Source organism: Haematobia irritans, chromosome 3, assembly GCF_050003625.1.
Source record: "Haematobia irritans isolate KBUSLIRL chromosome 3, ASM5000362v1, whole genome shotgun sequence".
Taxonomy (NCBI): Eukaryota; Metazoa; Arthropoda; class Insecta; order Diptera; family Muscidae; genus Haematobia; species Haematobia irritans.
The window spans coordinates 107,356,159-107,376,182 of NC_134399.1; the positions used below are offsets into that span (position 1 = coordinate 107,356,159).

The following is a 20,024-nucleotide window of genomic DNA, read 5'->3' on the forward strand; positions in this document are numbered from 1 at the left end:
TCTTAAATCTAAAGATTCAATATTTCAGTTAATTTAAGGACGATTTCTTTAAATCAAAAAAGTGTTTCTTTACTTTAACAAAAATTTGCCTAAATTTAAAGATATGAAACTTTAACAAAGGGACGCAAATTTTCAAAATGTGTATCCTAAATTTAATGAAAACAATTTTCGAAGCAAAGATTATAAACTTTCTTTTAATTAAAATTTCATTGTTTTAAAGAAATTTGTCCTTAATAATGTGTAAATTGTGCATCCTAAAATTGAGGCTGCGCAATTTTTAATATCACGTAAATAGTTTTTTAGTGTAAAGCTTTGAAAAAGTTGGATGCCGATGTTTCCTATTATTAAAAGTCGACTTTCGACTCGTGAACAACAAAATTAAGATGAATTCAATTCAGCTGAAGCTCTTGTTTAGACCAAAAAAACGGACAAATCTAATCTATGATATTTCGATCTTTACATTATAAAATTTTTTAAGGGAAGGTATTGAACTTCGCATCAAAAACAAAAGCAATAAAAAGCGTAAAATTAAAAAATCATGTAAAATCTCTTTACTATTAGGAACAAATGATCCAAAACATCGATTAATAAATGTTGTCTTTCAATAAAATGAATTATTTTTAAAAATTTTATATTATTATATTTTATTTTATATTGTAAAAGCGAAGTATGTCACTGGTTAATAACAAACATTTTTCCGTACCCTGAAATATACCAGCTGTTTCGTTAATAAACAATGAATACATTTATGTACCATCTACACTAGTCGGCGGTAGCAACTCAGAACTTTTTGCATAAATCAATGCAAAATGTGTCAATAAAATGTATTTTTAAATTAAAACATACAGACAAAAAAATTGTCTGTTTCAATCACGAAATTAATAGATCCAATTAATTTTTTAATTGAAATGTCTTCAATCACAGAAATTATAGTATAAATTAAAAAATTAATTAATACTATTAATTTTTGTGATTGATTTTTGTTCAATTAAAACTTTTGTTGAATCAATTAAATTTTTAATTGAATATTTTTTAAAACTCAATTAAAATTTTAATTGGAAAAAATTTCTGTGTATACAGAAGAAATTTATTATGGTCTTAACCCGTTTAAGAAATTGGTATGCCTACATTGAAAGAAGACTGTTTGTTTCACAAGGATAAAATAGGGAAATGCTTACCTTTTAAGGGAATAGTTTGAAGACAAGGAAAGTAATTTTAAAATGGTATCAAAAATATTAACAGCTAAAAAATATTACAATCTATATTATCTTTTTTGTTTGTTTAAGACAAACCAAACCACTATTACTGTAATTGGTAAAAAATAACAGACAGTATTTGCTATTTCAGCAAACAATTACTGCCTTCCCTCTTCCAGCAAACATTTTGCTGTTTTAGCAGACTTTTCAGTTGCATGGCTATAAATATCAATACAAAATGTGAGAAGAAACTTTTTTTTCTAATATTCATGTATGCTAGTGTAATCAGCTGGATACACTTTAACAATTGTTTTCTTTTGTGTTGTCATGTGTAAGTTCGATTGTATTGAATTGCAAGGGGGTTTATCAGTAATAAAAACCAAAATTCACTCCACCACCGCAACAAAGTGATAAGTCTTTAATTTACAATAGAGAAAATTCAGTTTGAAGAAATACTTTCATGCAGAAGGTTATGAAAATGGCTGAAAGAGCTGTATTGCTATTGTCATCCTCTCGTGTTCATGGTTATGGATATCTGGAACATGCCAAACCTCAGATAATGGAGTTTTTGAAGAGGTAAATGAAGTATATCATTCCAATTTAGTTTTAAATTCTATACGTTCTTATTATGCAGGAAAAATGTGGAAACTGTTTTATTTGTACCATACGCCTTAATCGATCATGACAAATATACAGAAACTGTAAGTGCTGCCTTAACACCTTGGGGTTATAAAGTTGAGGGTATCCATACAAAAAAAGATCCCGTGGAAGCCATTTCAACAGCTCAAGCTATATTTGTGGGTGGCGGTAACACTTTCGTGCTACTGAAAACATTGTATGAAAAGAAACTTGTAGATCCTCTCAGGGAACAAGTTCTGAAAAAGGGCATTCCTTATATGGGTAGTAGTGCTGGAACAAATGTGGCCACTCTTTCCATAAATACAACAAATGATATGCCCGTGGTTTATCCTCCAACATTTGAAGCCTTACGTTTGGTACCATTCAATATTAATCCACATTACTTGGAAACAGATCCTAATACTGAGCATAAAGGTGAAACAAGAGATGAACGTATAAACGAATATCTAGAATATGCCAAATTACCAGTATTGGGTTTGCGAGAGGGAACGGCTCTATTGGTACATGGTGATAAAGCCACATTGGTGGGCGATAGAAAAGCGAAATTATTCAGACCGTAAGTTTATTGAGTTGCGGATGTTTTCTCAATGTGTGGGTAAATTTAACAGGGTTGCTGACACGAAGTGCTACCAAATCGAACATCTTTTATTGATTCAAATAACAAAAATGAGCGGGAGTAAGTTAATATGAGAATCTCTTCGTCGTTATCAAATAATTTCCAAATGTATTTGCGATAATAAACCGCTATGATCAGCGAACATAGGAAAAGAAAAGGAATATGATCAAATATATTTCAAGAGCAAATTGTTATTTTTGGATAGTGACCATTAGAGATGGTCTGTATCAAACTTTTTAAGGTTTGCAACTGTCGCAAAGTTGTAAACGTCGTAAACGTTACATACACGTCGTAAATGTAGAAAGAGTACATTGTACATTGAAGTACTCCAAATAGTACTTCAGAACCTTCAGATAGGTAGCGAATGACCAAGATGATGATATATGCGAAGAAGTTTCAATTCCCAGGAATGTTCATAAAATTATTAACGAGTTTAAAAAACTTGAGAATATGGTTATATCAATTGGAAACTCGAAGCCAAAATTACTATAAACTACTCGATGGTGCGGTAAACGTGACGGTCGGTACTCGCTCATGGTTAACCTTTCACAAATTACTGCAGAAACTGGAAGGAAGGAAAACTACTTAAAGGTAGAATTACATATCATGCGTTCAATGTGTCCGATGATTGATGAGTTGAAATTTCTCTTTGAAATCAAAAGCTCGAAAAGTCTGCCACAAACAGAAAAAAACAAACCTTCCATTAACGCACGGATTGACGCATGGTGTGTAATTCAACCTTAAGTCTTACATAAGTGAATTGCTGTTTAGAGAGAATTTTATAAAATCACTTTTTGGCTTATTAGAGTCAATTTCCATACTAATTAAAATTTTCAAAATATTAGCTAGTCATTCGTAGATGCAACTAGTCATTCGTTGATGGACATTGTGGACCACGAAAACCAAGAATAGTTTGAAGTTGTGAATGAGAGACGTAAATCTAGTAGAGTTTTGAATAAATACAATATAAAGCATTTTTTACATTCCTTTTTACATACCTTTTATTTAATTTAGTTAAATTAATAAATATTCACAATTTCTTTAATTCCAAATTAAGTTTTCTACACTAGGTTTACGACTTTGGCGACATACGTATTATACCGTCGTAAACGTATGTCGCAAAAGTCAAAATTTGCGACAGGCCAACCCTGGTGACCATATAACATGTTTGTTATATTCATGTTATTTTCTTGGAAATTGTGTATCTGCTTTCGACAAGCATGTTATGTTATGTGGCGAGAAACCAATATTTTTGTGACAAACATGTTACATGGTCACCATCCAAAAAACAACATTTTGCTCTTGAAATATGACTGAGGTGATCATATTCCTCTTCTGTGTCTACTTTGACGCCTCACTTGATGAAATCATTCGGAAATCGGCCATCGTTAACTACTGCTGCGTACACCATTACTACAGATGGCAAATTACTCAGGATGACCGCTTGTACACTCAAAAAAAGTTTACTTGCACCAAAGATTTTGATCTTCCCTTAAGGATTTTGGTATTGATTCCGAGATGAGGCTTCTTTAAAATAAAAACATTTTTTTTGCATTCTATTTGGGTTTATATTTAGGATCAATAAAATTAAAATTAGGATAGAGATTTCATTTATCGAATTTTTAATCTCTTTTCGCGCTATATTAATAAGGCTATTCAAGTGCAAAAAAATCCAGTTTAAAACTGCAAATTATAATGGATACTTCAAAGTACATAAAGTTTTCTTAATTCAAAAAAAAAAAAATTAAACCAAAGATGCTGAATCCTCAAAATAAGTGCTAGCCTATATTTGAAGCGTTTTTATCGTAAATCTAAAAATTCGATATTTCCGTTAATTTAAGGACGATTTCTTTAAATCAAATATTTGTTTTGTTTTTCTTTAAAGAAAATTTGCCTTAGTTCAAAGACATACGACTTTAACGGAGGTACGCAAATGTCCAAAATTTGTGCCATAAATTTAATAACAAAAAAATTTAAAGCAAACATTATAAACTTTATTTAATTTTTTTTTAAAGAAATTTGTCCTTAATATTTTGTAAATTGCGCATCCCAAAAATTTAAGTTGCGAATCTTTAATATCACGTAAATATTTTTTTCCGTGTACACTCAAAAAAAGTTTACTTGGATCCAAAGATTTTTACCTTCCCTTAAAGATTTTGGTATTGATTCCGAGCCAAAGATGCGGCTTCTTTAAAATAAAGAAATTTTTAGAGACCTATCTGGCTTTGAATGTAGGACCAATAAAATTAAAATTAGTATACAGACCTCATTCATCACATTTTCATTCTCTTCTCGCGGTTTATTAATAAAGGTACTCACGTACAAACAAATGCCAGTTTAAAAACTTAAATTATAATGGATACTTCAAACTAAAAAATGTTTTTTTTAATTCCAAAAAACTTTAAACCAAAGGCGCTAAATCCTCAAAATAAGTCTTAGCCTATATTTGAAGCGTTTTTATCTTAAATGTAAAGTTTCAATATTTCAGTTAATTTAAGGACAATTTCTTTAAATCAAAAATGTGTTTATTTACTTTAAGGAAAATTAGCATTAGTTCAAAGACATTCGACTTTAGCGGAGGAACGCAAATTTACAAAATTAACGTTCTAAATTTAACGAAAAAAAATTTTTGAAACAAAGATTACATACTTTATTTTAATTAAAATTTCATTATTTTTAAGAAATTTGTCCTTAATATTTTGTAAATTTCGCATCCTAAAATTTAGGTTGCGTAATTTTTAATATTACGTAAATATTTTTTTTTTTCAGTGTAGATTCAAATTTTTGTACTTGCGCTCGTATAAATTAACAAGATCATTTTGGGAGTTTCAATTCGGAAATTTATGTGGTTAGAAAACGTGATGTTTGGATATTCAACACGTTGATTCTAATTCAGCATCTCCTTTGCTCTTTCGAGTTCTTTGGTATAGAGCTCAATTTCCAAGATATGTTGAATATCCTTTCACGGGATATTTTCAGATCTTTAGCTATTTGATTGGCCCAAATACGTGGATTTCGTTGAGTTCGAGCCTTCGCTCTCCGAATCATCAGTTAGTAGTGCAATTTTTTGTTGAACCACCACCATGGGGTTTTGCAACGTTACCAGTATCATTATAACGATTTATAGTGAGATACACGAACATATTGTTCACTTTGACAACCATAGGCCCTTGCTATTTCCCAGCCCACTATAACACAGCCAAACTATTACAGGACATTTCTCATATACGAAAAAAAACGCTGAAACGTCAAAATCACAGATTTAAACTGTTTTGGACATCCTAGTCCAACGAAAATTATCGTTTTGGATATGAAAAATTGGACGTTAAACTTCAACACCTCACAAATGATTCTTTTTAAAATAAATATTGATGTCTTGTAAGTAATATAATGAGCTGGCAATGAAACAACTATCTGGTTTTATATGTATAGCGTTGTGAAGTTGGTAATACCTCGTATCAGCTACCCTGTAGCAGTGATAATTTCTTAGACCAGAAAACATTAATTTATGTCATTTAGAAAAATAATGCATTATTTATTGTATTTTATTTGTTGTAGCAATGCGGATCCATTGGAATATGAACCAAATTCGGATTTAAGCTTTTTATTGAAACTATAAAGTAAAGAAAATGTGATTATCTATGAACTTATCAATCAATGGCCAACTCAAGGAATTGACGATGATAATAATGTGTAAACACTGTTATTGGTTGAAGAGTAAATATTGTATATTATATTTTCTTCTGTTTCTACATTTATAGATAATAAATCTTATTTTTTATGCATACCATCAGATTCTTGTGTTAAATATTTATCAAACAAATAGCTTCCGAGATCATTTTCAGAATTTTCAATTTGTGTTACATAATCGGCCAATTGTTTTATTCCATCCACTTGTTCTTGCAAGAAATTCTCTTCGATAAAATCACACATATTTGGATCATTGTTTTTGGAAGCAATTGCATGGGCTTCTAGAAGAGCCTGAAATTAATTGAATTCATGTACGTTACCGGTTAACTAAAGGAAGATTTGAATCAAAAACTCGTAGGAAAGAAAATTGTAAGAAATACCCGTAGGTCGGATGTGCCGATATAATCTAATGCTAATTATATTGACATCCCAGCAAAAAAATAATTATAAAATTGGAAGCACTTAAATATTAGTGTTCATACACTGAAAAAATAGTTAACTAAACAGTATTACAAACGCTAGCATCACGCCGATGTCATTAAAATAAGTAAATATGTATCTACAATTTCAAGAAAAAAGTTATTACACATAATTAAGTTTTTTCACTTGTTAAAGAAAATTTTGTAGTTTCAAGGAAAAATTTTGAGTTCAAAATTGCAAGAATGTCTTTAGTGACATACGTTCCTAATTTAACTAACGCAAAAAAAATATTAGAGTAAAGAAAACTTTCACCAAACATAATAATTCCATGAACTAAAATAAAGTTAAATTGGCTTTAGTGAAATAGAGAGTTCACTTTTTTTAGTGTACCGTAGGCAATACTATTCTGCGCATAGTTGTAAGTACAGAATTCAGCGCTACTTCTTCTTAAGGTGTAAGCAAGTTCTTCGTTTATAGCGAGCGACGCACTTAATAATTTTTTATTGAACGCCCAACAAAAATTTGTTAAAATATTGAAGTGCTGAAATTAGCGCAATTTCGTTGCACTAGAGTAAGCGGGTGCTTCCTCCTTCGCTTACCAAGTTGTACTTCTGTAAGCAAGAGCTTTTTGTGTTTTTTTTATCACGATTTCTTACGAACGAACGATTTTGTGCGAAGACATATTTGTAAAAATAAGTCAGTTGATGTATTGTGTTTGAAGTATAAAGACGTGCTTTGCGGACGATTCAACTCATTTTGAGTTCTCTTGTTTTATATATTGTTTAATTTAATTAAAGGCAATCTGGTATTATTTAGCGCTATAAAGGTTCCAATATTTGTAATTATTATATGCATTCTTAAGCGCACTAACCTTGCAATGATTTCCTCATGTAAATGTACTGCTTCTGTAAGCGCTGAATTTCATACTAAGAAGTGTGACATTTCCTTATAAATTCATCAGTGAAATCCTCGCAGAGGTAAGCGCTGATTGACTTTGACTTCCCTTACAAAGATGCTGAAAATTCAGCATGTTTTTTGCTGGGATGTATTCTCATACAAAAATCACTTTGTTATTACACAGAAAATAAAAATCACCAAAATTTTTCCCAATTAAAATTAAAAACAAAAAATATTCAATTTGAAATTAAAGTGATTGCACTAAATATTTAATTAAAATAAAAATCAGTTACAAAAACTATTTGAATCAATTATTTTTTATACCCACCACCATAGAATGGTGACGGGGGTATAATAAGTTTGTCATTCCGTTTGTAACACATCGAAATATCGATTTCCTACTATATAAAGTATATATATTCTTGATCAGGGAGAAATTCTAAGACGATATAACGATGTCGGTCTGTCCGTCTGTCTGTCTGTTGTAATCACGCTACAGTCTTCAATAATGAAGCAATCGTGCTGAAATTTTGCACAAACTCGTCTTTTGTCTGCAGGCAGGTCAAGTTCGAAGATGGGCTATATCGGTCCAGGTTTTGATATAGTCCCCATATAAACCGACCTCCCGATTTGGGGTCTTGGGCTTATAGAAATCGTAGTTTTTATCCAATTTGCCTGAAATTTGAAATCTAGAGGTATTTTATGACCATAAAGAGGTGTGCATGTTTTGATATAGCCCCCATATAGACCGATCTCCCGAATTTACTTCTTGGGCTTATAGAAACCGCAGTTTTTATTCAATTTACCTGAAATTGGAAATCTAGAGGTATTGTAGGACCACAAATACGTGTGCCAAAAATTGTGACTATCGGTCCATGTTTTGGTATGGTCCCCATATAAAACGACCTCCCGATTTGGGGTCATGGGCTTATAGAAACCGTAGTTTTTATCCAATTTGTCTGAAATTGGAAATCTAGAGCAGAGAATGAAGCCGACCCATTTTTGTCGGCGGCGGCTGACACTGAATATTTGTCTTCGGCGGCGGCGGCTTGGCGGCTAAGCCGATAAAAAATGATCTATTCGGCGGCGCAAAATTATGTATTATAAAATCAATTTGAAATTTTCCGAATTGTAATGAGATTTGTTGTACAACCAATTCTACAATCAAATTTACATTTCATTCAAATTTTTTGAGCTAAATTTTTGTAAAACTATTATAGCAACTTGATACTAATTCATTGAAGGTGGAAAGTTCAAAATGTTGGCAAAAACTATAACAAATATTATTAAATTTTTCTGATACAAATCAATATTTTAGATTAATTGGCGGCTAAATTTGAGTCGAGATGAGTCGTCATATTCGGCGGCGGCGTCGACTGCTAAAAACGGGTCGGCGACGGCTAAAATCGGCGGCGTCACTCGGCGGCTTCATTCTCTGATCTAGAGGTATTTTAGGACCATAAAGAGGTGTGCTGAAAATGGTGAGTATCGGTCCATATTTTGGTATAGCTCCCATATAGACCGATTTCCCGATTTTACTTCTTGGGCTTCTAGAATCCGAAGTTTTTATCCTATTTGCCTGAAATTAGAAATCTAGAGGTATTTTCGGGTCACAAAGAGGTGTGCCGAAAACGGTGAGTATCGGTCCATATTTTAGTATAGCCCCCATAAGAACGATCTCCCGATTTAACTCATTGGGTTTCTAGAAACCGTAGTTTTTATCTGATTTGCCTGAAATTGTAAATATTCTGGTATTTTAGGCTCACGTATTTAGGCTCAAAAACGTGTATCGGATTAAGTTTTTATCGGTCCATTTGGTAATGCCTCGATATAGACCGACTTCACTTCTTGAGGGTGTAGAAGTCGCACTGATCATGGTTAGGTTAGGTTAGGTTAAAGTGGCAGCCCGATTAAGATTCAGGCTCACTTAGACTATTCAGTCCATTGTGATACCACATTAACTAAAAGTACCTATTACATATGGGCACTTCTAGTTTTAACCGCTGAACCTTCTGGATTATTTTTCTTTGTTGAACCAACCAGATTGTACCAAAAACATTAGCAGACTGCTTAAGTTAACGTTTTCCAGATCCGCCAGTAATCTGAACCTATATGCTCCTAAAAGTTGCTTGCGCTTTACACAAAATGCAGGACACTCACACAAGAGGTGTTTAATTGATTCTTTTTCCTCCGCATCATGACAGCTCATACAATAGTCATTATACTTCGCGCCAATAGTTTTTGCAAAATCGCCTCTCAGGCAGCGACCCGTTATAGCAGATATCAGGAGTGATATCTGACGTCTCGAGAACATTAGCATATCTAATGTGCGGTTTAAGTTGAAATGGGGCCATATTTGCTTGGTGTCGTTACAACCCTTGCAATTCTCCCATCGAACATTTGCCATCATAACAGCCTTCTCACGCAGCATGAGCTTGCAGGTAGCTAGGGGCATACCAACAAATTCTAGTTCCCCTGGAATATGTAAGGTAGTCCCTAGCCTTGCCAACTCATCCGCTTCGCAGTTCCCCGGTATGTTCCTATGGCCAAGCACCCATATTAGGTGAATATTGTACTGCTCAGCCATCTCATTGAGAGATTTGCGGCAGTCGATGGCCGTTTTCGAGTTGAGGAACACAGAGTCCAAGAATTTTATTGCAGGTTGACTGTCTGAGTATATATTAATGCCCACATTTTTTGGAACATTACTTCTCAGCCAATTCGCCACCTCTCTTATTGCCAATATTTCAGCCTGAAAAACACTACAGTGATTAGGTAATCTTTTCGCTATTCGAAGTGCCAGATCATTAGAATATACTCCGAACCCCACTTGTCCATCCAATTTGGAGCCATCAGTATAGAAATCTATATATCTTTTATTCCCCGGGGTCTGTGTACACCACGCCTCACTGTTGGGAATTAGAGTTTCAAACTTTTTGTCGAAAAGTGGTTTTGCCAGGGTATAATCCACTACCTTAGGCACATATGGCATTATTTTGAGGACCGAACTATGACCGTACATTTTTTCCGACCACAGCGATAGCTCGCGCAACCGCACAGCCGTTGTTGCAGCTGACTCTTTGGCCAAAATGTCTAAAGGCAATAGATGTAGCATGACATTAAGGGAGTCTGTTCCTGTCTTACTAAATGCGCCTGAGATACATAAGCTCGCCATACGCTGAACTTTATCTAAAGAAGTCGGTTTCTGAAGTGCCGGCCACCAGACTACAACACCATATAGCATTATAGGTCTAACTACTGCCGTGTATAGCCAATGCACAATTTTTGGTTTTAGTCCCCACTTTTTCCCTATTGCCTTTTTGCACGAGTACAAAGCTATCGTGGCTTTTCTCGCCCTCTCTTCAATATTAAGCCTAAAATTCAGCTTCCTGTCCAAAATAACGCCAAGGTATTTTGCACACTCACCAAAGGGAATTTCAGTACCCCCTAAGGAAATGGGCCTAACCGTGGGAGTTTTGCGATCTTTGCAGTACATGACTAGTTCTGTCTTTGCTGGATTTACACCAAGACCATTATCTTTCGCCCATTTCTCAGTCATCCGGAGAGCTCTCTGTATAATATCTCTGATTGTGGATGGGAATTTTCCCCTGACTGCTAGCGCCACATCATCTGCGTATGCCACCACTTTTATCCTTTCTTTTTCTAGGGAAACCAGAAGGTTGTTTATAGCAACATTCCAAAGAAGAGGTGATAGAACTCCTCCTTGGGGAGTGCCTCTGTTCACATACCTTTGTATGTTTGCTTGCCCTAGTGTGGCTGAAATACGTCTCTTTATTAGAAGTTCGTCTAACAGCCTAAGTATACCTGGATCAACATTCAGAGTTGTCAGTCCATGTAATATCGAGCTCGGATGGACATTATTGAACGCCCCTTCGATGTCTAGAAACGCCACGATTGTGTATTCTTTGACAGATAGTGAGCTTTCAATAAAGCTGACTAGTTCATGCAATGCGGTCTCAGTAGACCTGCCCTTCGAGTATGCATGCTGTCGTTTCGAGAGCAAACTTGAATCCACGCTAGTTCTAAGATACATGTCTATCATCCTCTCCAGGGTCTTAAGTAGGAATGAGGATAAGCTGATTGGTCGGAAATCCTTCGCACTCGAGTGATAGGCTTTTCCTGCTTTAGGTATGAAGACGACTTTTGTTTCCCTCCACTTTTCTGGAATATATGCTAAGTTTACACATCGTTTATATATCACCGTCAACCAGGGGATAATTCTTTCAGCCACTGCCTGTAACTCCGCCGGAGTAATTCCATCAGGTCCGGGGGATTTGAATGGTCCAAAGCTATTTAAAGCCCATTTTAATCTAGATTCCGACACAATTTCCTCGATAGGAAATGATCGCTGAGCCTCTATTACACCGCCGGAACATGGTTCAACCGTCTGATTTCCAGGGAAGTGTGTGTCCAAAAGTACCTCCAACGTCTCCTCACTGGAGGTTGTCCAATTTCCCTCCGATGTTTTAATGAAACCTGGAGCGGTGTTAGTGGATGCTAGTACCTTCCGTAGTCTGGAAGCCTCTAACGTATTCTCAATACTGCTACAGTAATCATCCCAAGAGTTTTGTTGAGACCTTCTCAGTTCTCGTTTATATTCTCTCAGATTCATCTTGTAAGTGTCCCAATCCTCCGGAGCTCTTGTGGACTTTGCTTTGTTAAAGAGCTTCCTGCAGGATTTCCTCATATTACTTAACTCCGTAGTCCACCATGGCGGCCGATTTTTTCCCCTTGGCTTTCCTCTAGGGCAAGCAGCTTTCAGTGAAATGTTGAAGGCCTTAGTAATCCGCTCCACTGCGTGTTCGATATCTTGCACAGTGCTCATATTTGTCTCCGGCATTTCCGGTATCATCGAATTGAACGATTCCCTATACCTATTCCAATCAGCTTTCCTAACATTTGGCGGAAATATGGTCTTTGAAGTACGAACAGCCAATCTGAAACTGATGTAGCGATGATCTGAGAAGCTATGTTCCCTCAAAACTTGCCACTCAGATATCTTATCATTCAGTTCCGGAGAGGTCAACGTTACGTCCAAAACCTCTTGTCTGTTCCTGGTGACGAAGGTTGGTGCATCTCCCTTATTGCAAACTACCAGGTTAGTACGCAAAATAAACTCTATTAGCGACTCTCCCCTTGCATTAGTATCACTACTTCCCCAAATACTATGATGTGCATTTGCATCGCATCCCATAATGAGTTTTGTCTTTGTTTTTAGTGACTCCTCAACTAAGGTCTTAGCGGCACAGGGTGGCATCTCCCTATCATGTCCCATGTAGACCGAAGATACCCAATAGTTGCATGTGGATATCTCTAGACTGGCTACGACAGTGTCTGCATTGCTCAATGAAGGAAGCAGAAACAAGTTTAGTTCGTTTTTAGCAATTATACATGCTCGATTTATATCGTTACCGGTATTATGCAAAAGTTTGAAACCCGGAGTGCTTAATTCACAGATCTTGTTCTTATATATGTATGGTTCTTGAATAAGAACTATATCTATGTCTCCTTTCATCAGGAGAACTTTAAAGGCAGCACAAGCGGCCTTACAATGGTGAAGATTTATCTGGAGGAACCGTAGAACCATCCAAATTTTCAACCACCGTCACATCAGCCGCTTCAATTGAGTCATCAAGGGCTTCCTCTTCACAGATCTCGGAGACTCTCGCAACAATCCGCGGTTCAGCTTTGGTGAGGCTTGAGCCTGTAGAAACTTCCCGCATATGATTTTCGCCATAGTCTGCAGGTTTTATGTCTCCTTCGGCTTCGCCAGGAGATTTTTTCACTGCTGACTCTACCGGAGGCTTGTCCGTTTCGGAATCCTTTGGCTGATCGCTTTTGTATACCTTCATATGGACATCATGAAAGCCATAACTTACGCGTCCTTGGGTCTGGGCTAGATGCGGCAGCGACTCTATGTTTAATATAAACACCGCATGTCGTCTTGGTCCATCCACCTCATCCAAACGACCAACCTTCCAATCGGCGGTTGGAAGATCTGGGTTACATTATTTTAGTCTCTCTAGTATTGACTCAGGATCAGGAGGGTTTGCCGGTATCCATGCATGTGCTCTAGGTTTAGCCGGTATGTCTTTTTTATCGACTAACTCCAAAGCGGCTCCTTCCCAAACTTCACCAATTAGCATCAATGCAGCTTTAAAGCAATCCATAGGCCTCTGGTCTGCAAAAGCTATTAACTTATATCGTCCTTGATACCATCCAGCATCTTGCCGTCGAGGACTTGGTCCGGGAAACTTTTTTCGCACCTCTGAGTAGACACCAGACATCGCGTTCTCAATTTCCCCCCATTTTTGCCTTGGAATCATACCGTCCAATGCTCCTTTATTAATAATAGCCATCACAAGGCTGTCTTTTGCAACTTTGATCCCGTTTAGAGGATGGCAGCTCATCCGGTGATCGTTCCCTTTTTCCAGCTTCAAGAATTCCTTGAGCCCATTTTAAGGAATCGCTTTGCTTAGCCGACAACGTGCTTGGGTCGACTGATCCTAATTTCTTTAGGATAAACAAAGCATTTCTTCGTTCCTTGAATCTCTTTCGAGAGGGATTGCCTCCTTTTGATGTCGTCACCTTAGAAAAGGTTCGACTTGACAAAGTGTCACCGCCAGTCGACCCGTCTACAGGTCGACTAATTGGGCCTGACTCTTGGTCGCTGCCCAAATTTACTTCAGTCGTTACCCGTCCACTGGGTCCTGAAGTTAGCAACCCGTGGATGACTTTGAATTTCGCTGCATGGTGGTTTATTATTTCCACCACACGTGAAATTCGTAATAAGTACTTATTACGATGAAATACTCCGCTATTAGAAAACACGTCCGTTCAGTTCGACGGTGGAATACCGTATTCTGATCATGAAAATTGCTTGAAACTCAATGTAAAATTTCCAGATTTTACTTCTACAGATTTAAGATTTCAAATCAAGACGTTATATTATAATTTTCTTGCACACTTACAATAGATGTTAATGATTCCTCTAAAACTCAAACAAAAATGGTTCTTATAAATCCAGAATCTGATATAGTCCTCATAGGTGAAATCTTTAAATTTATCTTCGGGAGTGTCCTCAAGTCCTCAAGCCCTCCTGAAATTTCAAAGGATACCCTAATATTTGGTTCATGGTGGTGGGTATTTAAGATTCGGCCCGGCCGAACTTAGTGCTGTATATATTTGTTTTATTGATACTACCATTTCAATTAAAAATTTTTTGATTCGTTTGTTTGTTATTGTTGGCTTCTCTTCAATCGTTATTGTTGTTTTTGATCTCAGCTTAAAGCCATGCATTGACTAAACTACAAGTGTAGCTTAAAAACAAAAACAAAATATGTCCACTTATTCTACATTGGAATTTATATATTTCTACATATATAAATATATACATGTTATATAATGGGCAATGTTTCGTTTGTGTGGCTATGTACTATATATTAAAATAAGGAAACGTTATTGGTTGTGAACATTTTGTTCTTTTTTTAACATTTAATGGATCAATTACTTTCGTGATTGAAGACAAAAAAATTGTCTGTGTAATAGCAAACAACGACTATTATTTCTCAGCAGTGAATTATTTCACAAATTCGTGTAAAAACCGGTTGAAAATGGGTGTATAATAATTTCCCCAATTCATGCGTATATGTGGGAGCTATATCCAAATATTAACCAATTTGAACTAAATTTGGCAAAAATTACATTTTGGTCTCCGGTGGTCATATGAATCTAAATCGGGCGAATGGAAACTCTATCAAAATCTGAACCAATATCACCGAAATTTAGTATACTTGACAATATCATCAATTGTACTCTTTTTGAAAAATTTGAAGGAAGTAACTTCAAAAAATTTGGCCCTAGGGCCGATTAAATTCATATCGGGCCAAAGATATATATGGGAGCTATATTTAAATCGGAACCGAGTTTAGCCAAATTTGACTAGCTATAATATTAATTCTATTCCCAGTGCAAAGCATCACATTAATCGGAATAAAACTTTGGCCTCTATGGTCATAGGAGTCTAAAACGGCCTAATGATATATATGGGACCTATATCTAAATCTGAACCGATTTCAACTAAATTTGTCGCAATTTACAACACTATCAATTGTACTCCTTGTTTCAAGCAAATCAGGGTAAAACTCTGGCTTCGGAGACCATATAAGTGCATATCGGGTGAAAGATATTTATAAGAGCTATGTCTAAATCTGAACCGATATGGATGATATTTTGGGATTTGAAGAAGATCGGTTAATAAACACGCCAGTTATGACCAGATCGGTGATAACTATATATGATAGCTATATCTAAATCTGTACCGTTTTTTTTTTTTTCAAAATCAATAGCGATCTTTGAGAGGAAATAAGACCCCGTGCCAAATTCGAGGACAATCGGACCTAAGCTCTGAGCAGACAGGCAGACAGACGGACATCGCTATATCGACTCAGTATTTAATTCTAAGACGAACGATGGATCTCAGACTGCTCCTTCTTGACGTTACATACAAATGCACAAAGTTATTGTAAACTACTGTACCACAGTAGTGGTGAAGGGTATATGAGTGTTTAAAAAATAAAAATGCGAGAACCGATTTTAGGATAAACAGATCGTATTCGGCTTTCGGCCAAAATTTGATAATCGCCATACGGCATGATGAAGCCGATTGACCAAAGCCGAAGCATTTTTTTTTTTCAAAATTTTCAATAGTTTAACTTTAGTTTCAATAATAATTTTACTAATTTTAAGACAAGTTTAACTGTTTTGGGTTTTCTGGAGTCTCTGTTTGACTTCATATGGGCTGTTTTCTTTTTGCACTGAATGCAACATTTGTATCAGCTATCCAGAACATCGTTGCACTGGTGTTCTATCCAGAACATCTCATCAGTACAAGTCGCGCCGATGTTGCCAGATTGTATTTTGATAAAGTGATGCTTCTTTGTTTCACAATAGCAATTTATTGTGACTAATTTATCGAAAAACATGAAATTCAATGTGGTACAGTGTCATAAATAATCGTAGCAGTAAATATTTATTACTAATTGGAGCATTTCATTCAATAAAAATGCAATATTTCACTTCTTTTCTGTGATTGTTTTTAAACAGCTGATGGCAGTGTTGCATATTTTTTGAGATGTCCTGGAGTACTCTGTTTTCTTTTAGTCCTTCACGGCTTAGCATATCCAGTGCAAAAAGAAAACAGCCCTATAGTTTATCTATGATGCGGAAATATTCAATTTTTTGAAGCTCGATTTCAATAATTGTGATATGAATTACCTATAAGTCTGATAATTGGACTTCAATTGTTTGATGAGGATGTGGAAATTTTTTAACAGATAACTTCCCTTTTGTTTGGTCATTTTAATTTTCCATAGCATCAAAAAAACAGTTAATGATATACTTATAAACAACCCCGCACTCATATAAAAATTCTACCAACAGCAGTCGGTTTTTGCTGTTATATTTTCATGGTTAATCGAACATTTCCTAAAATTTTTAAATTCTAAATGCTACCCAAAGTATTGTCAAGAATCTTTTTCGCCTATAGCTTTTCTCCAATATCCTTAAAAAGCTCCTAAATGTCATCAGCAAACATCTTATATTTTTTCAGACACTTTTAAATCACAATTTGAATTCAATAGGGAGGACCTATGTTACATCAATTTTTGTCACTTTATTATCATAAGATATTTTGGCCTTGCAATTGAACTTATATGGGCATATGCTTTCAAGAAACACTTACCGTATTTACATCTTTTTCCATATTCAATGCTTCTAACATTGCATCCTTTATAGATTCATATGATATTTTTGGACTTTCAATTGCACTTAATTTTAAATCACCACCTCGTTTGTTCATATAATCCATAATAAGCAGGGCATGTTTATGTTCCTCTTCGCTGGCTGTCTTGAAAAATTTGTATGCTCCGGGTGAGGAAACATCGCTTCGATTGAAATAAAAGGCCTAAATAATAGAAATCAAAATTTTATTTTAAAACAGAATTCTTGTAGATTCAATGAGAACGTGTCAAGACAAAAATCATAGACATTCTGCTATTTTTTCCTTTTATAAACTATTCGTTCTCTTTCCCACTTATAACAATATATCTTACCATAGCCAAGTAGCTATAAAATGCTTTTAGTTCCATATTTATTTGCTTATTAAGAGCATCTACACATTCTTTAGCGAAATTATCCTGAACCAATACAGAAAATAGACGACGAGAAATGCAAAAATTTCGAAAATATTTCATATTTAGAAAAAATAGGCCACTAACAAAATGTTAACAAGCTACCAGTATGACACAATAATGTTGTCACTTATATTTAATTTATTTTTTAAAGCAAACTTCTTTATGACAACTTTCAACATATGAACTCTGTACACACAAAGAAAATTTCATTAAAAGCCAGCCAACGAAAAATTTTCATTAATATTACGAAATATTTTCGTTAATACAATGAAAATATTCGTTAATAGTACGAAATTTTACGTTGATTGACTGAAAATTCGTTACAATAACGAAAAATTTCGTTGTATTAACGAATTTGTTTCATTGGCTGACTTTTAACGACACATTTCGTTAATATAACGAAACTTTTTCTATTAGTGTAGGCAGACGCACTAAATGCGTAGAGAACAACTTTACTAATAACAAAAATCACCGACTGTCTTTTTTCATAAGGTAAGAAGTGTAAGAAGAATTACCAAGTAGCATCAATAAATTTATCTTATTTTCATCCAAACTTTAAAAGTAACCAATATAAAGCAAATTAAATTTTTTTGCAGTAATGTTAGGTTAGGTTAGGTTATGGAGGGTGAGACCAGCCCGTAACAAAAAGGGCTGGCTCCCACTTAGACTTACTTACTTTTTTAAATCAAACTAAGAACAAAGAAAGTTAGTTAAGAAAATAAGTGAAAATTGTCGCAATTTAATTAAAAGACTTAATAAAAAAACTGATTGAATTTTCTAAACGACATGAATTAAAAATTATTATAAAATAGATTTTTGCAATCAACATCAATTAAATTAATTGGTGTCAAATAACAAATAATAGAAAATTTCAACAACATTAAATAAATGTTTAATTGAATAAATTAAAAAAATTAATTGGAATTTTCAAATCAATTAAATTAATTGATGCAATTAATGTTTTAATTGAAATGTCTTCAATCAATAAAATTATAGTATCAATCCAAATTTTAAAGAGCATCAAAAAATACTTGATTGAAAAATTAAGTGATTTCAAATTCCAATTAATTTTTGAACGGATTTGTCAAAAATTTAATTGATGTTGATTGCAAAATTCAAGCATCACAAAATACTTGATTGAAAAATTAATTGATTTCAAATTCTAATTAATTTTTAAACTGATTCAATTAAAAATTTAATTGATGTTGATTGCAAAATTCAATTAATTGTTTAATAAAAACGTAACTATTTTCAATCTCTTTCTAAACTGACTTACGCCCATTTTCATGAACCTCAGTTAGTTCTCCGTTAACAACCGAACTTTTAAGTATTATGGGAGTAGCTGCCATCTTGCCTATATATTCCATATGCCAGTTAGGAACTTAACTGCCGAAAATTTTTCAGTTAAAGTTAACCGAAGAGAAGATATTTGGGATTTACCTTTTGTTAACTGGCAGTTAAAGCCTAACAAAGCTACATGGAAATGGCCGTTAGTGTTTTTAGTTTGATTAAATATTTCATTTCTAAAATACTCCTGTAATTAAACATTACAAAATATCCAAAAAATGGCTTAGTCTTCCGAGTTTGATTAAAAAGTTAATTGTGCCAATTAATTTTTTAACTGTTCAAACCAGGTTTTAATAAGGTCTCTTAACCTAGTATCTGGCAATAGGCATGGAATCTGGCAACACTTATTGATAAAAGAGTACAGAGTGGCTGACACGAAGTGTAACTAAGTCAAACTCCTGTATAAATTTGTTTGCCTTGCGTGTAGCCGTGTTCATTCAGGAACTTGGAAGGCCTTACCCTTAGTTAGTTCTCTTCTCTATCTTTTTTTATTTTATTTAAGTCTTTAAAAGACCGATTTAGCCAATTACAATGAACTACCATTTTATTGTTGCTTCTGAAGTTTAATTTTGAATTATTCGCTTAATTGAAGGGCTCTCAAAAATAAAATGCGCAAAGGTCAAAACGCCTGTACACAATGCTTCATATTTTTTAATATTTTTTAATTTATATTGTGTACCGTTGGCGTTTGTTTTTGCTATCAATAATAGTAGACTTTGCAATTTTAATCATAACTAACTTTTGAAGAGTTTATGTGTAAATCTCAAATCTCAAAAAAGACTATTTGGGGTTTTCCTGGTAATAATTCCTCAATATGCTTACCTTCAAAGCCATTTTCTTATATCTTGATTGTATGATGGATTATAGTTTTTCCATAAAAGCTTTTGTATTGCTTTCTAAATAACAATGAAAGGACTGGCAACTTTTATTTCTCACTTTTCTGTTAACAGTTTCCATCTGCAAAAAAGTCATAAAAATTAGTAAATACTTCTAACCAATCTATTT

At 34.4% G+C, this 20,024-nt stretch overlaps 2 protein-coding genes across 3 annotated transcripts; one reads left to right on the forward strand and one right to left on the reverse strand.

Moving 5' to 3' along the window:
- The first annotated feature begins 1,541 nt into the window (after positions 1 to 1,541).
- LOC142228260 (putative alpha-aspartyl dipeptidase) lies at positions 1,542 to 6,244 on the forward strand. Its single transcript, XM_075298641.1, has 3 exons — positions 1,542 to 1,772; positions 1,831 to 2,391; positions 6,010 to 6,244. The coding sequence occupies exons 1-3, from the start codon at positions 1,657 to 1,659 to the stop codon at positions 6,068 to 6,070; spliced, it is 738 nt and encodes a 245-aa protein (XP_075154756.1). The 5' UTR covers positions 1,542 to 1,656; the 3' UTR covers positions 6,071 to 6,244.
- On the reverse strand, positions 6,155 to 19,986 carry Fer3HCH (Ferritin 3 heavy chain homologue). Of its 2 annotated transcripts, none has more exons than XM_075298643.1 (3): positions 19,842 to 19,986; positions 17,222 to 17,443; positions 6,155 to 6,432 (listed from the first exon to the last, which is right to left on the reverse strand). In XM_075298643.1, exons 1-3 carry the CDS (start codon positions 19,851 to 19,853, stop codon positions 6,223 to 6,225), a joined length of 444 nt encoding a protein of 147 aa, XP_075154758.1. In that variant the 5' UTR covers positions 19,854 to 19,986; the 3' UTR covers positions 6,155 to 6,222. The 2 variants fall into 2 exon arrangements, with proteins under 2 accessions (XP_075154758.1, XP_075154757.1); XM_075298642.1 differs by lacking the exon at positions 19,842 to 19,986 and adding an exon at positions 17,592 to 17,789.
- Positions 19,987 to 20,024: the final 38 nt, after the last annotated feature.